This window comes from Meles meles, chromosome 7, assembly GCF_922984935.1.
Source record: "Meles meles chromosome 7, mMelMel3.1 paternal haplotype, whole genome shotgun sequence".
NCBI classification, from domain to species: domain Eukaryota; kingdom Metazoa; phylum Chordata; class Mammalia; order Carnivora; family Mustelidae; genus Meles; species Meles meles.
The window spans coordinates 105,623,744-105,637,708 of record NC_060072.1 but is presented as its reverse complement, the minus strand read 5'-3'; the positions used below and the strand labels follow the sequence as shown (position 1 = coordinate 105,637,708).

General features: G+C 52.0%; 1 protein-coding gene across 1 annotated transcript in view; it reads left to right on the top strand.

Annotated features, from left to right (window-relative positions):
• The window catches only part of CD9 (CD9 molecule), a 33,530-nt gene that overhangs the window by 8,987 nt on the left and 10,578 nt on the right, over nucleotides 1–13,965 (top strand). The window contains exon 2 of the mRNA XM_046013456.1: nucleotides 12,151–12,253. Coding sequence (XP_045869412.1) covers nucleotides 12,151–12,253 — 103 coding nt within the window. The remainder of the gene's footprint in view (nucleotides 1–12,150; nucleotides 12,254–13,965) is intronic.

The following is a 13,965-nucleotide window of genomic DNA, read 5'->3' as shown; positions in this document are numbered from 1 at the left end:
GAAATGAAAATAGTATTAAGAAAATCACAAGGAGGGGCGCCTGGGTGGCTCAGTGGGTTAAAGCCTCTGCCTTCAGCTCAGGTCATGATATCGGGGTCCTGAGATCGAGCCCCACATTGGGCTCTCTGCTCAGCAGGGAGCCTGCTTCCCCTTCTCTCTCTTTGCCTATCTCTCTCCCTCTGTCAAATAAATAAGTTAAATCTTTAAAAAAAAAAAAAAAGAAAGAAAGAAAATCATAAGGGGGGGTGCCCAGGTGGCTCAGGTGTTAAGCATCTGCCTTCGGCTCAGGTCATGATCCCAGGGTCCTAGGATCGAGCCCCACATCGGGCTCCCTGCTTGGCGGGAGCCTGCTTCTCCCTCTATCACTTCCCCTGCTTGTGCTTCTGCTCTCTCTCTCTCTCTGTGTCAAATAAACAAAATATTTTTAAAAAAATAAAAATAAAATCATAAGGAAGAGAAGACACATTTACAGAATTATAGTGTATTTACCTGCATAATTTGCATATAAACTGAAACCCGTGTGTGCAAATGGCAGCTATAATTAAGAGACCCAAAATGAAGGCAGAGATCATGGCAAAGGGATGGGATGGATGATAGATTGGACGCAGCAGTTGGAGACCTTTGGCCCCGCTCTTCTCCTGGCTTTGGGCTCAGAATGCCCCATGATGGGGAAGGAGGCCCATTTCACTGAGCAGAGCTGGGTGTGCCTGTTGCCAACACTCCCAATCCACACACCACATGGCACGGCTTCAAAGGTCTAAACAAAGGGGCATCTCCCACCACTCAGGGCCATGCAGGCAAGTGGTAACCGGTCCCACAGATGGAATGAGAGCTAGCTCTCATTTAGCCACTCACATGGCTAAAGTGTATAAACAAGAGTGAGTGAGTGTGTGTGTGTGTGTGTGGTCGCCAGGCATCTTAGGCATACACAATGGAAAACAAATGTGTGGTATTCTGGAATTTAAAGCAAAACATCCCCAAAACAATCCCCCACATCAGATGATTTTGGTTAAGATCAGAATGCCTGCTTTCAGTAGGAACCAGATTTATGGGCTGGCTGATGTGCGCTTCATGTCTGGCAAGCAGGCAGTGGAAACTTGCAGTGAGGTTTCTTGTTTAGAAAGAGGTTATCTTGGGCAGAGGCCCTCCCTCTGGATCCTTCATCCCCCAAACTGCTTAATATTAATATACCATATTAGCTAAAACTTTCTTTCTCTTTTGGGTGGAATAGAGCTCTGGTTTTTAAATGATGCTGACTTTGTCCTTGGAAGGGAGAATTTCTCCGCTCTTGAACTTGTTCAGATCAGGTTGCTGCCTAATTACCATCAAGGTTTGCTTTAAAAAAAAAAAAAGCTTATAAGGCCCATCATCCCCTGCAACACCCCAAAGAGGGGACCTTGCTAACTCCCTTCCACCAGGGCTGCTTCAGGCAGTCAAGTAACTGACCTCTTCATGGCCTGTGCTCTGCGTATGACAGAGGGAGAGAGCTGATGGCTAAGTTGTTCCATACCTGCTCTGTGACCTTGGGCAAGTTACTTTTACCTCTCTGAGCCCATTTCCTCATCTCCAACTGGGATGATCCTAACTATTTCAAAGGGTATAAGGCAGTCCTACCAGCCCTCTTAGATTCAGAAGGGGTAGAAATCTAGCTCCCTCATATTCCTCTTCTCCCTGGGAAATCCCACTGTTGTTCCTATAGGGCGTGTTCCCCTCTTAGCTGTGCACCAGTCTGAGGCAAGCTGGAGAACACCGTGGCCCCAAAGAGCCATGCTTAGCAAACGGAGGGTACCCGTATGGTATAGCTGTTGAGCCCCTCCGCCCAGGAACCCCCACCCCAAAGTGCACAGAATCCCCAGGACGTGAACCCGTGCAAGGCCAGCGGGCAGGCTAAGCAGGTGCTTAGGATGTCAGCAATGCAGGTAAGCCCAAGGAATCGTGGGGAAACTAAGTACTTTTTTGAACTTTTTTATATTTTATATTTCTGATTTAAAAAAAAAATACTGAATTATATAAGTGGTGGGATGGATGGTGCCATTTTCTCAGTATTTAGGGCAGTAAATGGTCACAAGAGGCAGAAGTGTGCCTCTCCAGGGGCCTGGCTTCTCAGGGATGGTTGGGTTTGCGTTTTGACCTCCCAACATGCCATCAAGGAGCAGCCCCCTTTAGCGGGGCCCTTTATGACCCAGGGTGGTGGTTGGGGGTGGGAGGAGTTGACTTGTCAGAAATGCAGATTCCTAGGGGAAGCAGCAAATCAGTGACTCTCCTTATGCCTCATTTTTGATTTTGAGTCCTGAAGGTCATACTGCCAGGGTCTTACGGTTGTTGGACATGATGGTGTTTTTAATGTGAAGCGTGTGGCAGTGCCTGGCTCAGAGCAAGAGCTCAGGGGTTGCTTCGGGCCCCTCTGGCTGTAGTTACTGTTACCACAGCCTCTCAGAACGTTCCAGGGATTGAAGTTGTCCGAAACACACGCCTCTGTGTCTTCTTGCTTGGTTCTGTAAAGCCGCCTCACACAGGATTGTTCTGGGCTGAAACTTTACCAGGAGGCTCTGTCCTTTTCCAAAGGTGAATTCGAGAACCCCACCTTCCACCTGTCCACAAAATGCCCATTTCAGAGATATCCCCAGCGTGGGAAAGGTGAATGAGGCGAGGGCCCAGTTTTGGCCTCAGCTGGCCATGGCCCCAGCATCAGGACCGTTTGGCCGAGCCCCCCTCCCTCTTGTGAGGTCTGAGAGTTTAACAACAGCCATAGGAAGAAGAAATCTGCTCTGCCTCCAGACCAGGAAGGGTGGCCTCAGCACCTCTCCCGTTCACTTCTCATGTTTCCCAAAAGGAGGTCAGTTCCTCTTATCTAGAACTTTCTTTATACCTTGAAGCCAGGTGTCAGAGCAGGGCAGGGCCAAAGTCACCACAGCTTCTATGTGGACATCACAGAGAGGAGAAGGAAGGCGGAGCTGGCCCCAGAGGATGCCTTTCCTTCACCCGGTGATGGTGGGCTTGCCACCACCACCTCTCCCAGCCACAACAGAGGGGGAGGGGAAGGAGAGCGAGGACGAACCCCAAGAAGTTAGCGGTCAGGGCTCCGTCCCTCTTGGCCTTCCCTTAGGCAGGGCCTGGTGCCCTGAATCTAAATGATCTCGCTGCAGCAGGCAAGGTCAGGTTCAGTCAGGGCAGAGCATTTAGCCAAATCCAGCATGTCCAGAGGACCTTCTTGTCCCCCAAGAAAAGTGCTTAGGGGTCCCCAGTCTTCCCATTCCCGGCTGGGCAGGGAGGGAGCACAGTTGAGGAGGACGGGAGCTTTGAGTCATCTGCCTGGTTCAGGTTCAGTGTGAATGCGGCCTCTGGCTGGCTGTGTCTCTTGCAGCGAGTTGTTACTTAACCTCTTGGAACCTGTTTCACCTCTAAAGTAAAGGTGACGAGGATTAAATGAGACGGTGTACGTCCGTCACTGCCTGTAATGTGGGACACTCATGCGCACTCAGAGTAACTAATTGCTCCACTTAACTATATGATTTTCCTTTGTTTAGCCTCTGAAGGAGTTGCTCATGACAGAAAAGGCTGCCAGAAGTCAACTCAGCATTAACCTACGACGTCATTGCCCATCAGCCTCAGCTTTAAAAAAAAATTTTTTTTCCTCCTAGAACTGAGGGTTGGTTGAGGAAAAGAATCCACTCAGCCGTAATGGCAGCCCTGCCTGGGGAGAACACGGGTTGCAGAAATCAGGAGGAAGCTTTCTTACCAGGAGTGCCCTGCTACAGAGGCTGTGGGAAGTATTTTGGCTTCTTGGGGAAGAGGGTTCACAGGGCTGAGGCTGTGGGATGAATACTGCATTTGGAAGCCAAGTGCAGGTTCTAACTTGACCTGTTTACTAGGACTGCCCAGGCTCAGTGGGTTCAAAATGGAGTTGTCCAGCCATTATCTGTTTCATGCCTCTTGCTTCCTTCCTGCTTACCTGTCCTGTGTCCTCCGTGTTCGCCGTCACCGTGCAGCAGTTCAGGGTGGCCCTGAGGCCCCGTGGTGGGACAGCTGAGCCCACACTCTGGATTGCCGTGTAAACGGGAATGCCGAAATTCTGCCCCATGTTGGGTGGAGCCCAGTGAGAGCTCATCTTCCCCCGCCCCCCGCCGCCCCCTCCATGGCTTCCTGCCCTTCAGCACTGGCGTCTAGGAAGCTAGTCTCTGGGCTCGGAACACCCAGAGACAGCTTCTCCATGTGGTCCCGATTGTTTGGTCTTTACATAAAGGCCTAGAGCATTGGTTCTCAGACGTGAGGGCACATCAGAATCATCTGGGGCTACCCCACTTGCCTCTAATTCAATAAGTATAGGGTGAGGACAGTGAATTTTCCTGTCTAGTACATTCCCCAGGTGCTGCTGCTGCTGCTGGTCTGGGGTCCACACATTTCTCGGTGGCCCATCTTCTGCCCTCGGTGTCTTGGTAAAAGCCCCAGGGCAGAAGTAATCCAGAGGGCCGAGATGACCGCAGGGATGACCCGATTCACAGAGAGACTTACTCTCCAGGACCGTCCCCTCCGGCGTTGTTTCAGCTCCTCTCTCACAAAACTAAAGTTCATAACAAGCCCTTGTTCATACCTTCAAATTCTGCTCAGAAGTAACTAACACATATAAGTCACTTGTGATCCTTAGCGAGGCAGGTCATGGCAGTTTTTTCCTGCTCAGTAGAGCAGAATTGGGTTTTGGTGGTGTTTCCCTATGCCGTGGGACCGGTTCCGGGAGGACTCTAGCCTCCGCTCCCGCCGGGTGCCTGTGCCCTTCCAAGGGTGACAGCTTCAGCCTTCATCTGGAGGTGGCAGAGGAGGGTTCCCGCAGAGGATCTGAAGAGGTGGTAGGGCCTGGGCTCCTGTTTGTGCTTGTCGCCAGTGCCCGGCCCGGCCTCCTGACGGGTGAATCAGCCCATCTGAAGCTTGGCAGTCAGCGGTGAGCCAGGGTTGCCATGGAGATGGGTGAGGCCCGAGCCCACAGGTCTGGGTGGCCTGACTTGTTTGTAAATGTTGAAGCCTGTGCGAACATAGAGGCTCTTATCTCCACTTCAGAAGCCTTCTTAAAGTGTGACTGGTTTTGGGGCCCAGAAAAGGCCAAAAGGAGAAACTCACATCCTTGGTATTCAGTCTATTACTAATTTCCCGGGTGCCATGGGCAACGAGGCCTACAGGTCTCCCCGGCTTGGTACCTTTAAAAAAAATAATAATAGTAACAACCAGGGCTGCTACATAGCTTTCTGAAGAAGGGAAGCAAAGAGGTGAAATCCCTTCCCTCTCTGCTCCATGAATACCTCCTTCCCACGGAGGTCATTCGGATCACCATCCCTGTCTCATCCTCGCAGAGCTCCTGGGAGGCATGTATGGGTATGAGGAAGGTAAATTTATCCATCGTCTTTCCACCACAGGGCGCTCGCACAGACCCACAGAATCAGAACCCCGGTGTCTTAAATCGCCCTGCTCCCTCCTGCCCGGCCGCCTCCTAAGACCGTAGGGACACAACCAACAGCCACCGGGTGCCGTGAATCGCCCACCTATTGTCTTGTGTCTTTCTCGAGGTTTATTATTCTTATCACTGGCATTATTTTCCCTGGAGAAGCCAAGGAAAATGCTAGTGTCAGACAGCCCCTCTGGGGGAGAGGAGCGAGAGACCACGAGTCCGTGGCCGGCCACGAGTCCACGGCCGGCCATGAACCCAGGGCTTCTTAGCAGAGGTGTGCCAGAGACTCCCCGGGCGGGTGCAGGACTCCACAAGCACATACAGAATTCCCACAGGGGACTCTGACGCCCAGCACACGTAGACCAGGCCCTGGGTGGCCCTGACGGCGGAGCAGGGGCCTCCTATTCCTTGCTTTGTCGTTCTTTCTGGGAGGCCACCTGCCCCTCACTGAACAGTGTTGCAGCATCTTCTTGACCACAGGTTCACCAAGGGAACAAAATGGCCATAGCTTTTCCAGAAGGACAGTGGGAAGCAGGATAGCAAGCACCCCTTTCCCCTATCCCAGCCACTCCCTGCGGCCTGCCTCCAACCCCATCAGAGTGCTGACGTGATTACCTAAAGTCTGAGGCCAGCCTCAGAGAAACTGCGTGTGGAGAATGAGCCACTCTCCCCCTCTGGGAGCCCTTAGAAAGCCCTCTGGGCTTTCTAAGGCAGCTGGATAGAAATCACATAATGAATATTTTGTCCTATTAAAAAAAAAGGTATGACCCTCAGGTCGCATTGCAGGAGAAAAGAGGGGACCTGGAGGAAGGGGGGGCCTGGCCAAGACCACCCAGTTTGTTTGCCATGAGAAGATTTTTCTTGGGAGTGGAATTTGTCCAAGGCAGATAGGGCTCTTTCCACCTGAGGGGGTGGGCTGCGGTGCCACGCGTGTACACACACACACACACACACACACACATACACACACACACACACACACACACACACACTCTGCTCTTTTCCTTCTTGTCGCATCCCTCTGCAGGCTTTCTTCAAGTGTGTCTGTCCGGGGGCCTGCCTGTCTGTAAATACCTGCTCAGGTTGGAACTAGAACGAGTTCTGCAAACTTGGCATTGGGGTCCAGAGCAACCAGGTGCCCCTAAGTGGCATCACACTTTGATTTGTTTTCACTCCGCCTTCAGAAATTCGAGACATTTCCTCTAACTCCAGGTGTGTTTTAGCATAAGATTTCTGGGCCTGGCCCTCCTGCCAGGTTTGTGGGGTGACTCCCTGAAGTACTCCTCTTCACGTGGGTGCCTTGAGCAAGGTGTGTCTTCAGCATAGGCAGAGGGGATGACCAGGAAACTCCACCGTGGGCCCGAGCTGGTGCACTACTGGGTTCTCAGGTCCCCCGGAACCAGCATGAGCCCCAGGTGACGGGGTTACCTGTGCACTCTTCAAAGATCCGAGTGTGAAACTGGGCTTCTGGTGGGGTGAGGACAGTGACTCATGGGCTCTGCATGAAGTCTCATTTTCAAAAGACTCCATCCAGGTCTGTCCCTAAATCTCACTGGGATGTTCGTCACATGCCCTTGTGGGTCTTTCTCAGGATTTTCTTTGGACAAGTTACTGTTCTTGGCAATTTCTGACTTTGCTAGTGAGATAGCAGAAGTTGGATCTGGATGAAAAGCCAGATGGGAAAGGAGGCTTGTTGAAGGGAAGAGGAGAGAGAGAGGAGAAGATTCGGGTGGGAGTTTCAGAGATTCTGTCCCTTTGAAGTAATCGTCTCATGTATGGGATAATTATTTGTTGATTGCTAATTTATTCACTGTTGTGTGCGAGGTGTGGATGGGCCAAGGGACTAGAAGGCCTGAGAAACAGCCCTGCCCTGAAGGAGCTTGTGCTCCAGTGAGACCCGAGCCCAGTACACCTGTGAGAGGAAGGGCGTGTGTGTGTGTGTGTGTGTGTGTGTAATATAAGGGCACTGGAAAGAACACACTTGAAGCTCTCCGGCTTACATTTCCTTGGGAGGAGACTGAGGACATCTTTGGTGGGGAAGCAGCAGGCCTCTGTGGCCAGGACAGTCTTCCAGGAGGAAGGGCTCACATGAGCAGAGGAGAGAAGGCAGGAGACTTACTTCTCCTGGGAGTGGCAGGCAGAGGGAGAAGGTGGGCTCGGGTCTCAATGGTGTCATGCTGCTGAGAGATCAGAAAAGATGAACCACAGCTAATGCCTGGGTGGCTCAGTTGCTTAAGCATCTGCCTTCGGCTCAGGTCATAATCTCAGGGTCCTGAGATGGAGCCCCACATCAGGCTCCTTGATCAGTGGGGAGCCTGCTTCTCCCTCTGCCTGCCACTCCCCCTGCTCATGCTCTGTCTCTCTCTGACAAATAAAATACAGTCTTTAAAAAAAAAAAAAAAAGAAATTTTTTAAAAAAATAAACTGAGCAGTTGACCTCAGCCACGTGAGCTTTTCAGGGAAATGGCTACTGCCCCACATGGAGGGCGGGAGGCAGGCTGGGTGTGTTCTACAGTGACTGCTTTGTGGGGACCTGGAGGTGAATAAGCCACCAGTTTCGGTGTCAGAGCACCAAGCAACCAGAAGGGAGCAGTGAACCTGCAGGCAGAGAGGGTTTGTTTCTATTTGGAATTTTAGGATCGAGAGATGGAAGCTTTGAAAGAAGAAACCCAGCTCAGTTTTAGATCTACGGATCTTAGTTTAGATCTACAGTTTCAGATCTATAGAAAGGTTGCAGAGAGAGTATAGGGAGCCCCCCATTTCCCATCAGTTTCCCCTGTGATTAACACCTCTAGGACCACATTGCATGTGTCGTAACTAAGAAAAAATCTAACATGGTACATTACTGTTGCCTAAACCTAAACCAGGCTCCATCAGACCTGACTTGTTTCACCGGTAAGACCCTTTCTGTTCTGGGTCCCAGCCATGATACCACGTGACAGTTACCGTGTCTTCTTCATCTCTGATCTGTGATACGTCCGGTCTTCCCTGGTGTCTCAGAGATGACCTACACTTCGGAGAAGCATGGGCCAAGTATTTTGTAGAATGTCCTCAACTTGGGTTTTTCTCCTGGCTATCTTCTAAGAAAAAACAAACATGCTTGAAGAACTCAAGCATTTCCAGCACAACAGTGGGGGAAAGCTCTCCTTTCTCTCTGCACTGTCAGATAGATGGGCCCACTGGGGGGCCTAAAGGCAACGAAGCTTTTCTTGGCAAAACCAAAATGTTTCCCCTTGGCTTCCTTTGGGAACAAGGTAACCAGGTAGACTCGGCTGTGCCTCGGGCTGGGAGTCGAGGCTTGGAACTCTCCACTTCCATCCCCTCCAACACAGTCGGTGATCTTGGACAGTTTGCTGTCCTTTTCACAGGGGCCCTGTGAGCAGGAACTGGTTCACTGAGCGTCTCCATCAGACCTGCTGGGATCCTGCATTGTTGCAAAAGCAAGATGGCAGCCGTGGCAACGGTGCGGCCAGCGTTCCTATCATAGGTCAGCTCGTTCACCCGGGAGGAAACCGGCAACTTTTCGGCCTCCCAGACCCCTGTTTTCTTAGTTTATGGAGTCCTTTCATAATCAACTCTGTGCCTTTCTTTTCAAAGTGAAAGCTCTGGTTCTTGCCATTTGTTTTTCCCTAGTATTCTAAGTAGCTAGGGGTGAGAGCCAGGTCGGGGGGCTGGGCGCCCCCCAGCGCCACATCAAAAACTGAATTCTTCTAGAAAGTACTCCAGAACCCCTTAGATAGTGCCACATGCACAACCAGGAGCCATTATTAGGTAGTGACCAGTATATGTGGCCCTGTGACCCCAAGCCATCCATCCTGACCCAACAGACTGAAGCAATTTCTCCCAACAGCATTCCAGAAAATAGGGCAGCTAATGGCTTACATATCTTCCCCTCAGGCCAATTAACTCAGTAATTCGATCCAAAAAGGCCTTAAGACTCACTCCTCTGATTGCTGTGAACCCCGTGCTTCCAGTCCTGCCTCTGACCCTCCCTTCCACCTGGGTATCTTGAAGCCCCCTCCTCTTTCTCTCTTTCTGTGAGTTTATAGGCATAAGAAACTGAGATCAATTACTGCTTTTTCCATTTCTCCAGAGCCAGCTGCTTTTTCTTCCTCCTTTTAGTGAAACGCTGTGGCTTTGACAACCAAGCAGCGCAATGATAGGTTCTGCGTGGGGTCCACCTGTGTGGGATCCCCAACTCTCTCTGGCCCTGTCCTTGGCCAGGGTGAGACCTGAAGTCTTTCTTCTCCTGGTTCCAGTTCTCCAGCATAGTGTCCTTCTTGCCACTGGTGTGTGTAAACCAGAGAAACGATCAGACTTAGCACAGATTTGCTCAGGGTCCTTGAAATGGAAGAGGCCTAACCATTGCAGGTGTGTTTTGGGTACCCCTGCTGTTATCCACGGAATCATTCCCAAAGAGAAATAATTGCACGTAATTGAGAAAGCATAGAGCAGAAAAGACAGGCCTTTCCTCAGTCCCAGGTGTTCTCAGCAATAGCACCAGCAAGATGAGGGCAAGAGGGAGGACTGAGGACAAGGTTTGTGGCCAAGCGCTGACTGAAACTGAGACCTCCCCCCGGTGCTTGGGGAGCCCCTGCCTATAGTGTTCTCAGGTTAACACGATCATGTCCACAGGGAGGCCCATGGCCTTGGTCTCCCAAAGTCCAGGGCTCTCACTGGGCCTCCATATGTTACAGAGATGAGAAAGTGTTGCCCTCTTTCCTTTAACTCTTCCAGGACCCCAGGGGAGGTGGGCCAGGGCCTGACCACCACAGTCAGGACCCCACTTAGTGTGTGCTTGTCCTGGACTCAGTGCACGGGGATGGGGATGTCGGAGCTGGCCCCACCGTGTCCCTGCCCCAGTGGTGGCACTCCTGAGTCAGGAGAACCCAGTCTGAACCGGGGTGCCCAGGCTAGAAATGGGGGAGAGACACCTACTTCTACACCACTCCCATCCCCCACCGCTGGAGCTGTGTCTGCTGTCTTTGGATTAGGCCAGGAGACCCTCACTCACCTACAGATCTTTTGTGAATAAGAAGGAAAGCTTGGCACCGTGAGTTTTTCTTCTCTGCACTGTGTAGCTATGGGTCCCCTGGTGTCCTTACTTCTTACTGATGTTTGGCGTTGCCTTCCATCCGATGAGAGCTAAGAGGAGATGCTGCATGACTGTCCTCCGCAGGGAGGGGTGCAACCCTGGGGACCTGAGTGCTGACCTGGTTACTCTCACAAGGCCCACGTGGTGGTACCTCCCTCGGAAGGACTTCTAATGTCATCTCCTTTATTTCTACCTATACTCAAATGTAAGGAGGGGCCACAGGTCACCGTTCCCATTCTACAGATGGGAAAACCGAGGCAGCAGAACCCTGAGCCAGGAATTCCAGAGCTGTGGACACACAGTGCTGGAGGTGTGGGCAAGGGTTTGACCCCACTGCAGGCCGAGGCCCTGGGTGATCACATCGGCTGTCGCCACACCCACTCCGCACATCTGCACCCGCTGCCAATTCCCCAGGTAAAGGAGAGGAGCAAACAGTTACAGAGACAGAGGCCTGGCCGCACCATGGCTGACCCACTCCCAGGGCAGAGAACCAAGCTCCCTCAGGAGCAGGGGCTCTGACACAGAGTGCCTGTGTGGAGGAGGGTGGTCTGGAGCCACTCACTCATCCCGTGGGCCCTGCAGTGCAGCCTGGGAGTCACTTTCGCACAAGACCCGGGCCGGGTGAGAGACGAGGGAGCTCGGGGATGTGGCACCTTGGTTGTATTCCCTAGTGGGAAGCTCTGCCCTTCAGGGTCCCGTATCTCAACTTGCCCTCCTACAAAATGGGATTTGGGGGAAGATTGGGGGATTACTCACACGTGCCTTATCTGATGTTTATAAGGATCACTCCTTTGGAAGCGTGGAGCCTAAAACCTAGAATGGGTCTGGTCAGCCTCTAAGGTTTGTCAGAGACAAAAGGAAAGGACAAATGTGGGCCACTCCGGGGAGACTCTGCTGTGTCACTTACTGAGCCATGTGATTTCGTGAGGAATCACAGCTGCCCTTATGCGTGCTAGACTGTGCCCGCTGAGCATCTGTCGTCGTTTTTACCGCACAGTGCATATACGGAGTAGTGCATGAAACACGAACGGTTTAAAGCCTAATTACGTCAGTATCCACGGCACCACTCTCCAAGTCCAACGCTAGACTGTTCCCAGTGCCCTAGACCCTGCCCTTGCGAGTGCTCTTCTCTCCCTCCCCCTACAGGGCACCCCACACTTGACTTTATGATAATCGCTGTCTTTTCCTTTTCCTTTCCTTTCCTTTCTTTTCCTTTCCTTTGTCATTTACATGGACCTCTAAACAGTAAAGCGATTTGTAACTGCATGTTACAAACACTGCATGTGTTTTTGTGTCCCTCGCTTCTCTTGTTGGACACCATGAGATGTGCTCATAGAATTGCATGTGGCTAACCGTGGCCCGTGTTCACGGCTGTGTAGTATTCCAGCATCTGTGAAGCATCTGTTCTGCTGCTGGGCTGCTGGTAGGAAGTGGTTCCCAGCCAGCTGGTATTTTTAGCAAATGGATTGATCCCCACACTGGCTGCTGTTACTAGCCGGTGCACAGTGAGAGGCAGAGACCGAGGGTGGTCCCAGAGCCCTTTGCAAGCCTCCCTTCCGGTGTCGTGGCGCTGTGCTCCCCTGGCAGGACTAACGCCCACATCCGGGATATCTTGCAGCTTGCTGGAATCGCAGTCCTTGCCGTCGGACTATGGCTCCGATTCGACTCCCAGACCAAGAGCATCTTCGAGCAAGACAGTCAGCCTTCCAGCTTTTACACAGGTGAGTGGGGAGGAGGCGCTGAGTACCTCCTCTTAATTGCAGAGGTGCTGTGTTGATCCAGGGATTGGCCTTGGCAAAGACTTTTCCTCTGGCCCCGGGTTGGCCTGGCCTGTCCTTTTCAAGCCACGCTTTGTGCGGCCCAGCCCACAAATTTGCATTTGACTGTTGTGGTTTCTTTTATCATGCTGACTAAGTTTGGCATCCTGACCACCCCGCCCCCCCCCCCCCCCCCCCCCCCCCCCCCCCCCGGCCCGTAGGAAGCTGGCTCTGCCCAAGTTGCTGCCACTCTTGAGGGTTTAAGAACCTCTGTGCATGCGTGCCCCTGACCCTCTCTTAATGCTCTGTCTTCCTGATCTTACTTAGTTCCTTAATTCAAAAAACTTTGTTCTGGGCATCCAGACTACCAGGAGTAGGAGAGGTGAGCCCTCCCCATGATGCAGATAGAGGCTCTGAGACCCCAGACCACCTGCCTCCTGGATCAGATAGTCAAAATGAGTAAGATCTAGCAGAGATGCCAACCTGGCCGACCCAGAGGGTTGGTTAATGCCTCTGATTTTCGAGGGTATTTGACGGGTATTTGGTTTTATTTGTTTGTTTCCTGAAGTGCTTTTGCTTTAGGGCAAAGGTTTGCAATTTAAACACAAATAGACTTAGCAGCTTACACCGGGCTCCTGGACGTCTTTTTATCTTTTCTACCATTATTCTGTCCCCTCCACCCACCGCCAAGGCTTGTCAAATGCAATTCCCCAGTTTCTAGTCAACTCACAGAATGCAAAAATCCCACAGCTCTTTCTGTTTTGGGATAGGAAACACTCATTTACGAGAAATAAGAGCAACCCCCTATTTTTAGGACGATGCTGCCATGTCATCAGGCTCAAAGTGTAAGTTTGGTCATTTCCTTCCCACCCACCAAAGAAGTTATTTTAAAAAAAAAAAAGATGGAGAACACAGCCTGAAGAGAGTGAACCCAAGGCCTTTTGGAAGGACGCAATGGCTGGTGGGCACAGGGACCTCCTTCCCGCCTCCCAGACACAACCTGAGCCAGGCCCCCATGGGCCACTTGGCTGCACGCGCTTGGCACTGTGGAAGTTTCCCTGCTTGTATTGCCTATTGCTGTTGTTTTGGGGATTTTTCAGGGTGTGTCTCCCACTTTCCGGAAAGAAAGTGAGGGAAAGAATAGCACAAGTATGTTTTCTGAAAAAACTATGTGCATGCGCGCGCGCGCGCACACACACACACACACACACACACACACACACACACACACAGAGTTTTTAGGGAGTAGGTCTCCAAAGTGCCCAGACTTGTTTTAGCAACAGCATTTTTTGCAGGGTGGCGGGAGAGGGGGGCCTGGAATGCTGCCCTGTGGAGAGGAAGCAGCATAGGGGCACTGTGCTGAGGGGGCCCTGACGCCCGCCTGCCCTCCTCCTTGTCATGCCAGGGAGCTGCGAGCCCTCTGGGGGAGACAGGAGAGCAGATCTGCCCAGGAATGGAGAAGCGGGTGGCAGCGTTGGGCCCGTGTCCTGAAGAGAGCCTGGCCTCCTGCTCCCACTGCCGTTGTCCTCTGCAGAGTGCCTGGCAGGCTTCGGTCTTTTGTTTCCTAGGATCCTGGCTAATTCCCTATATTTTTGGATCTGGGAGGCAAGGCTCTCATTGGCGAGTGGAGGAACCGGGAGGAAGACAGCTCCTCCGCGTGTTGCTCGCTGTCTCAC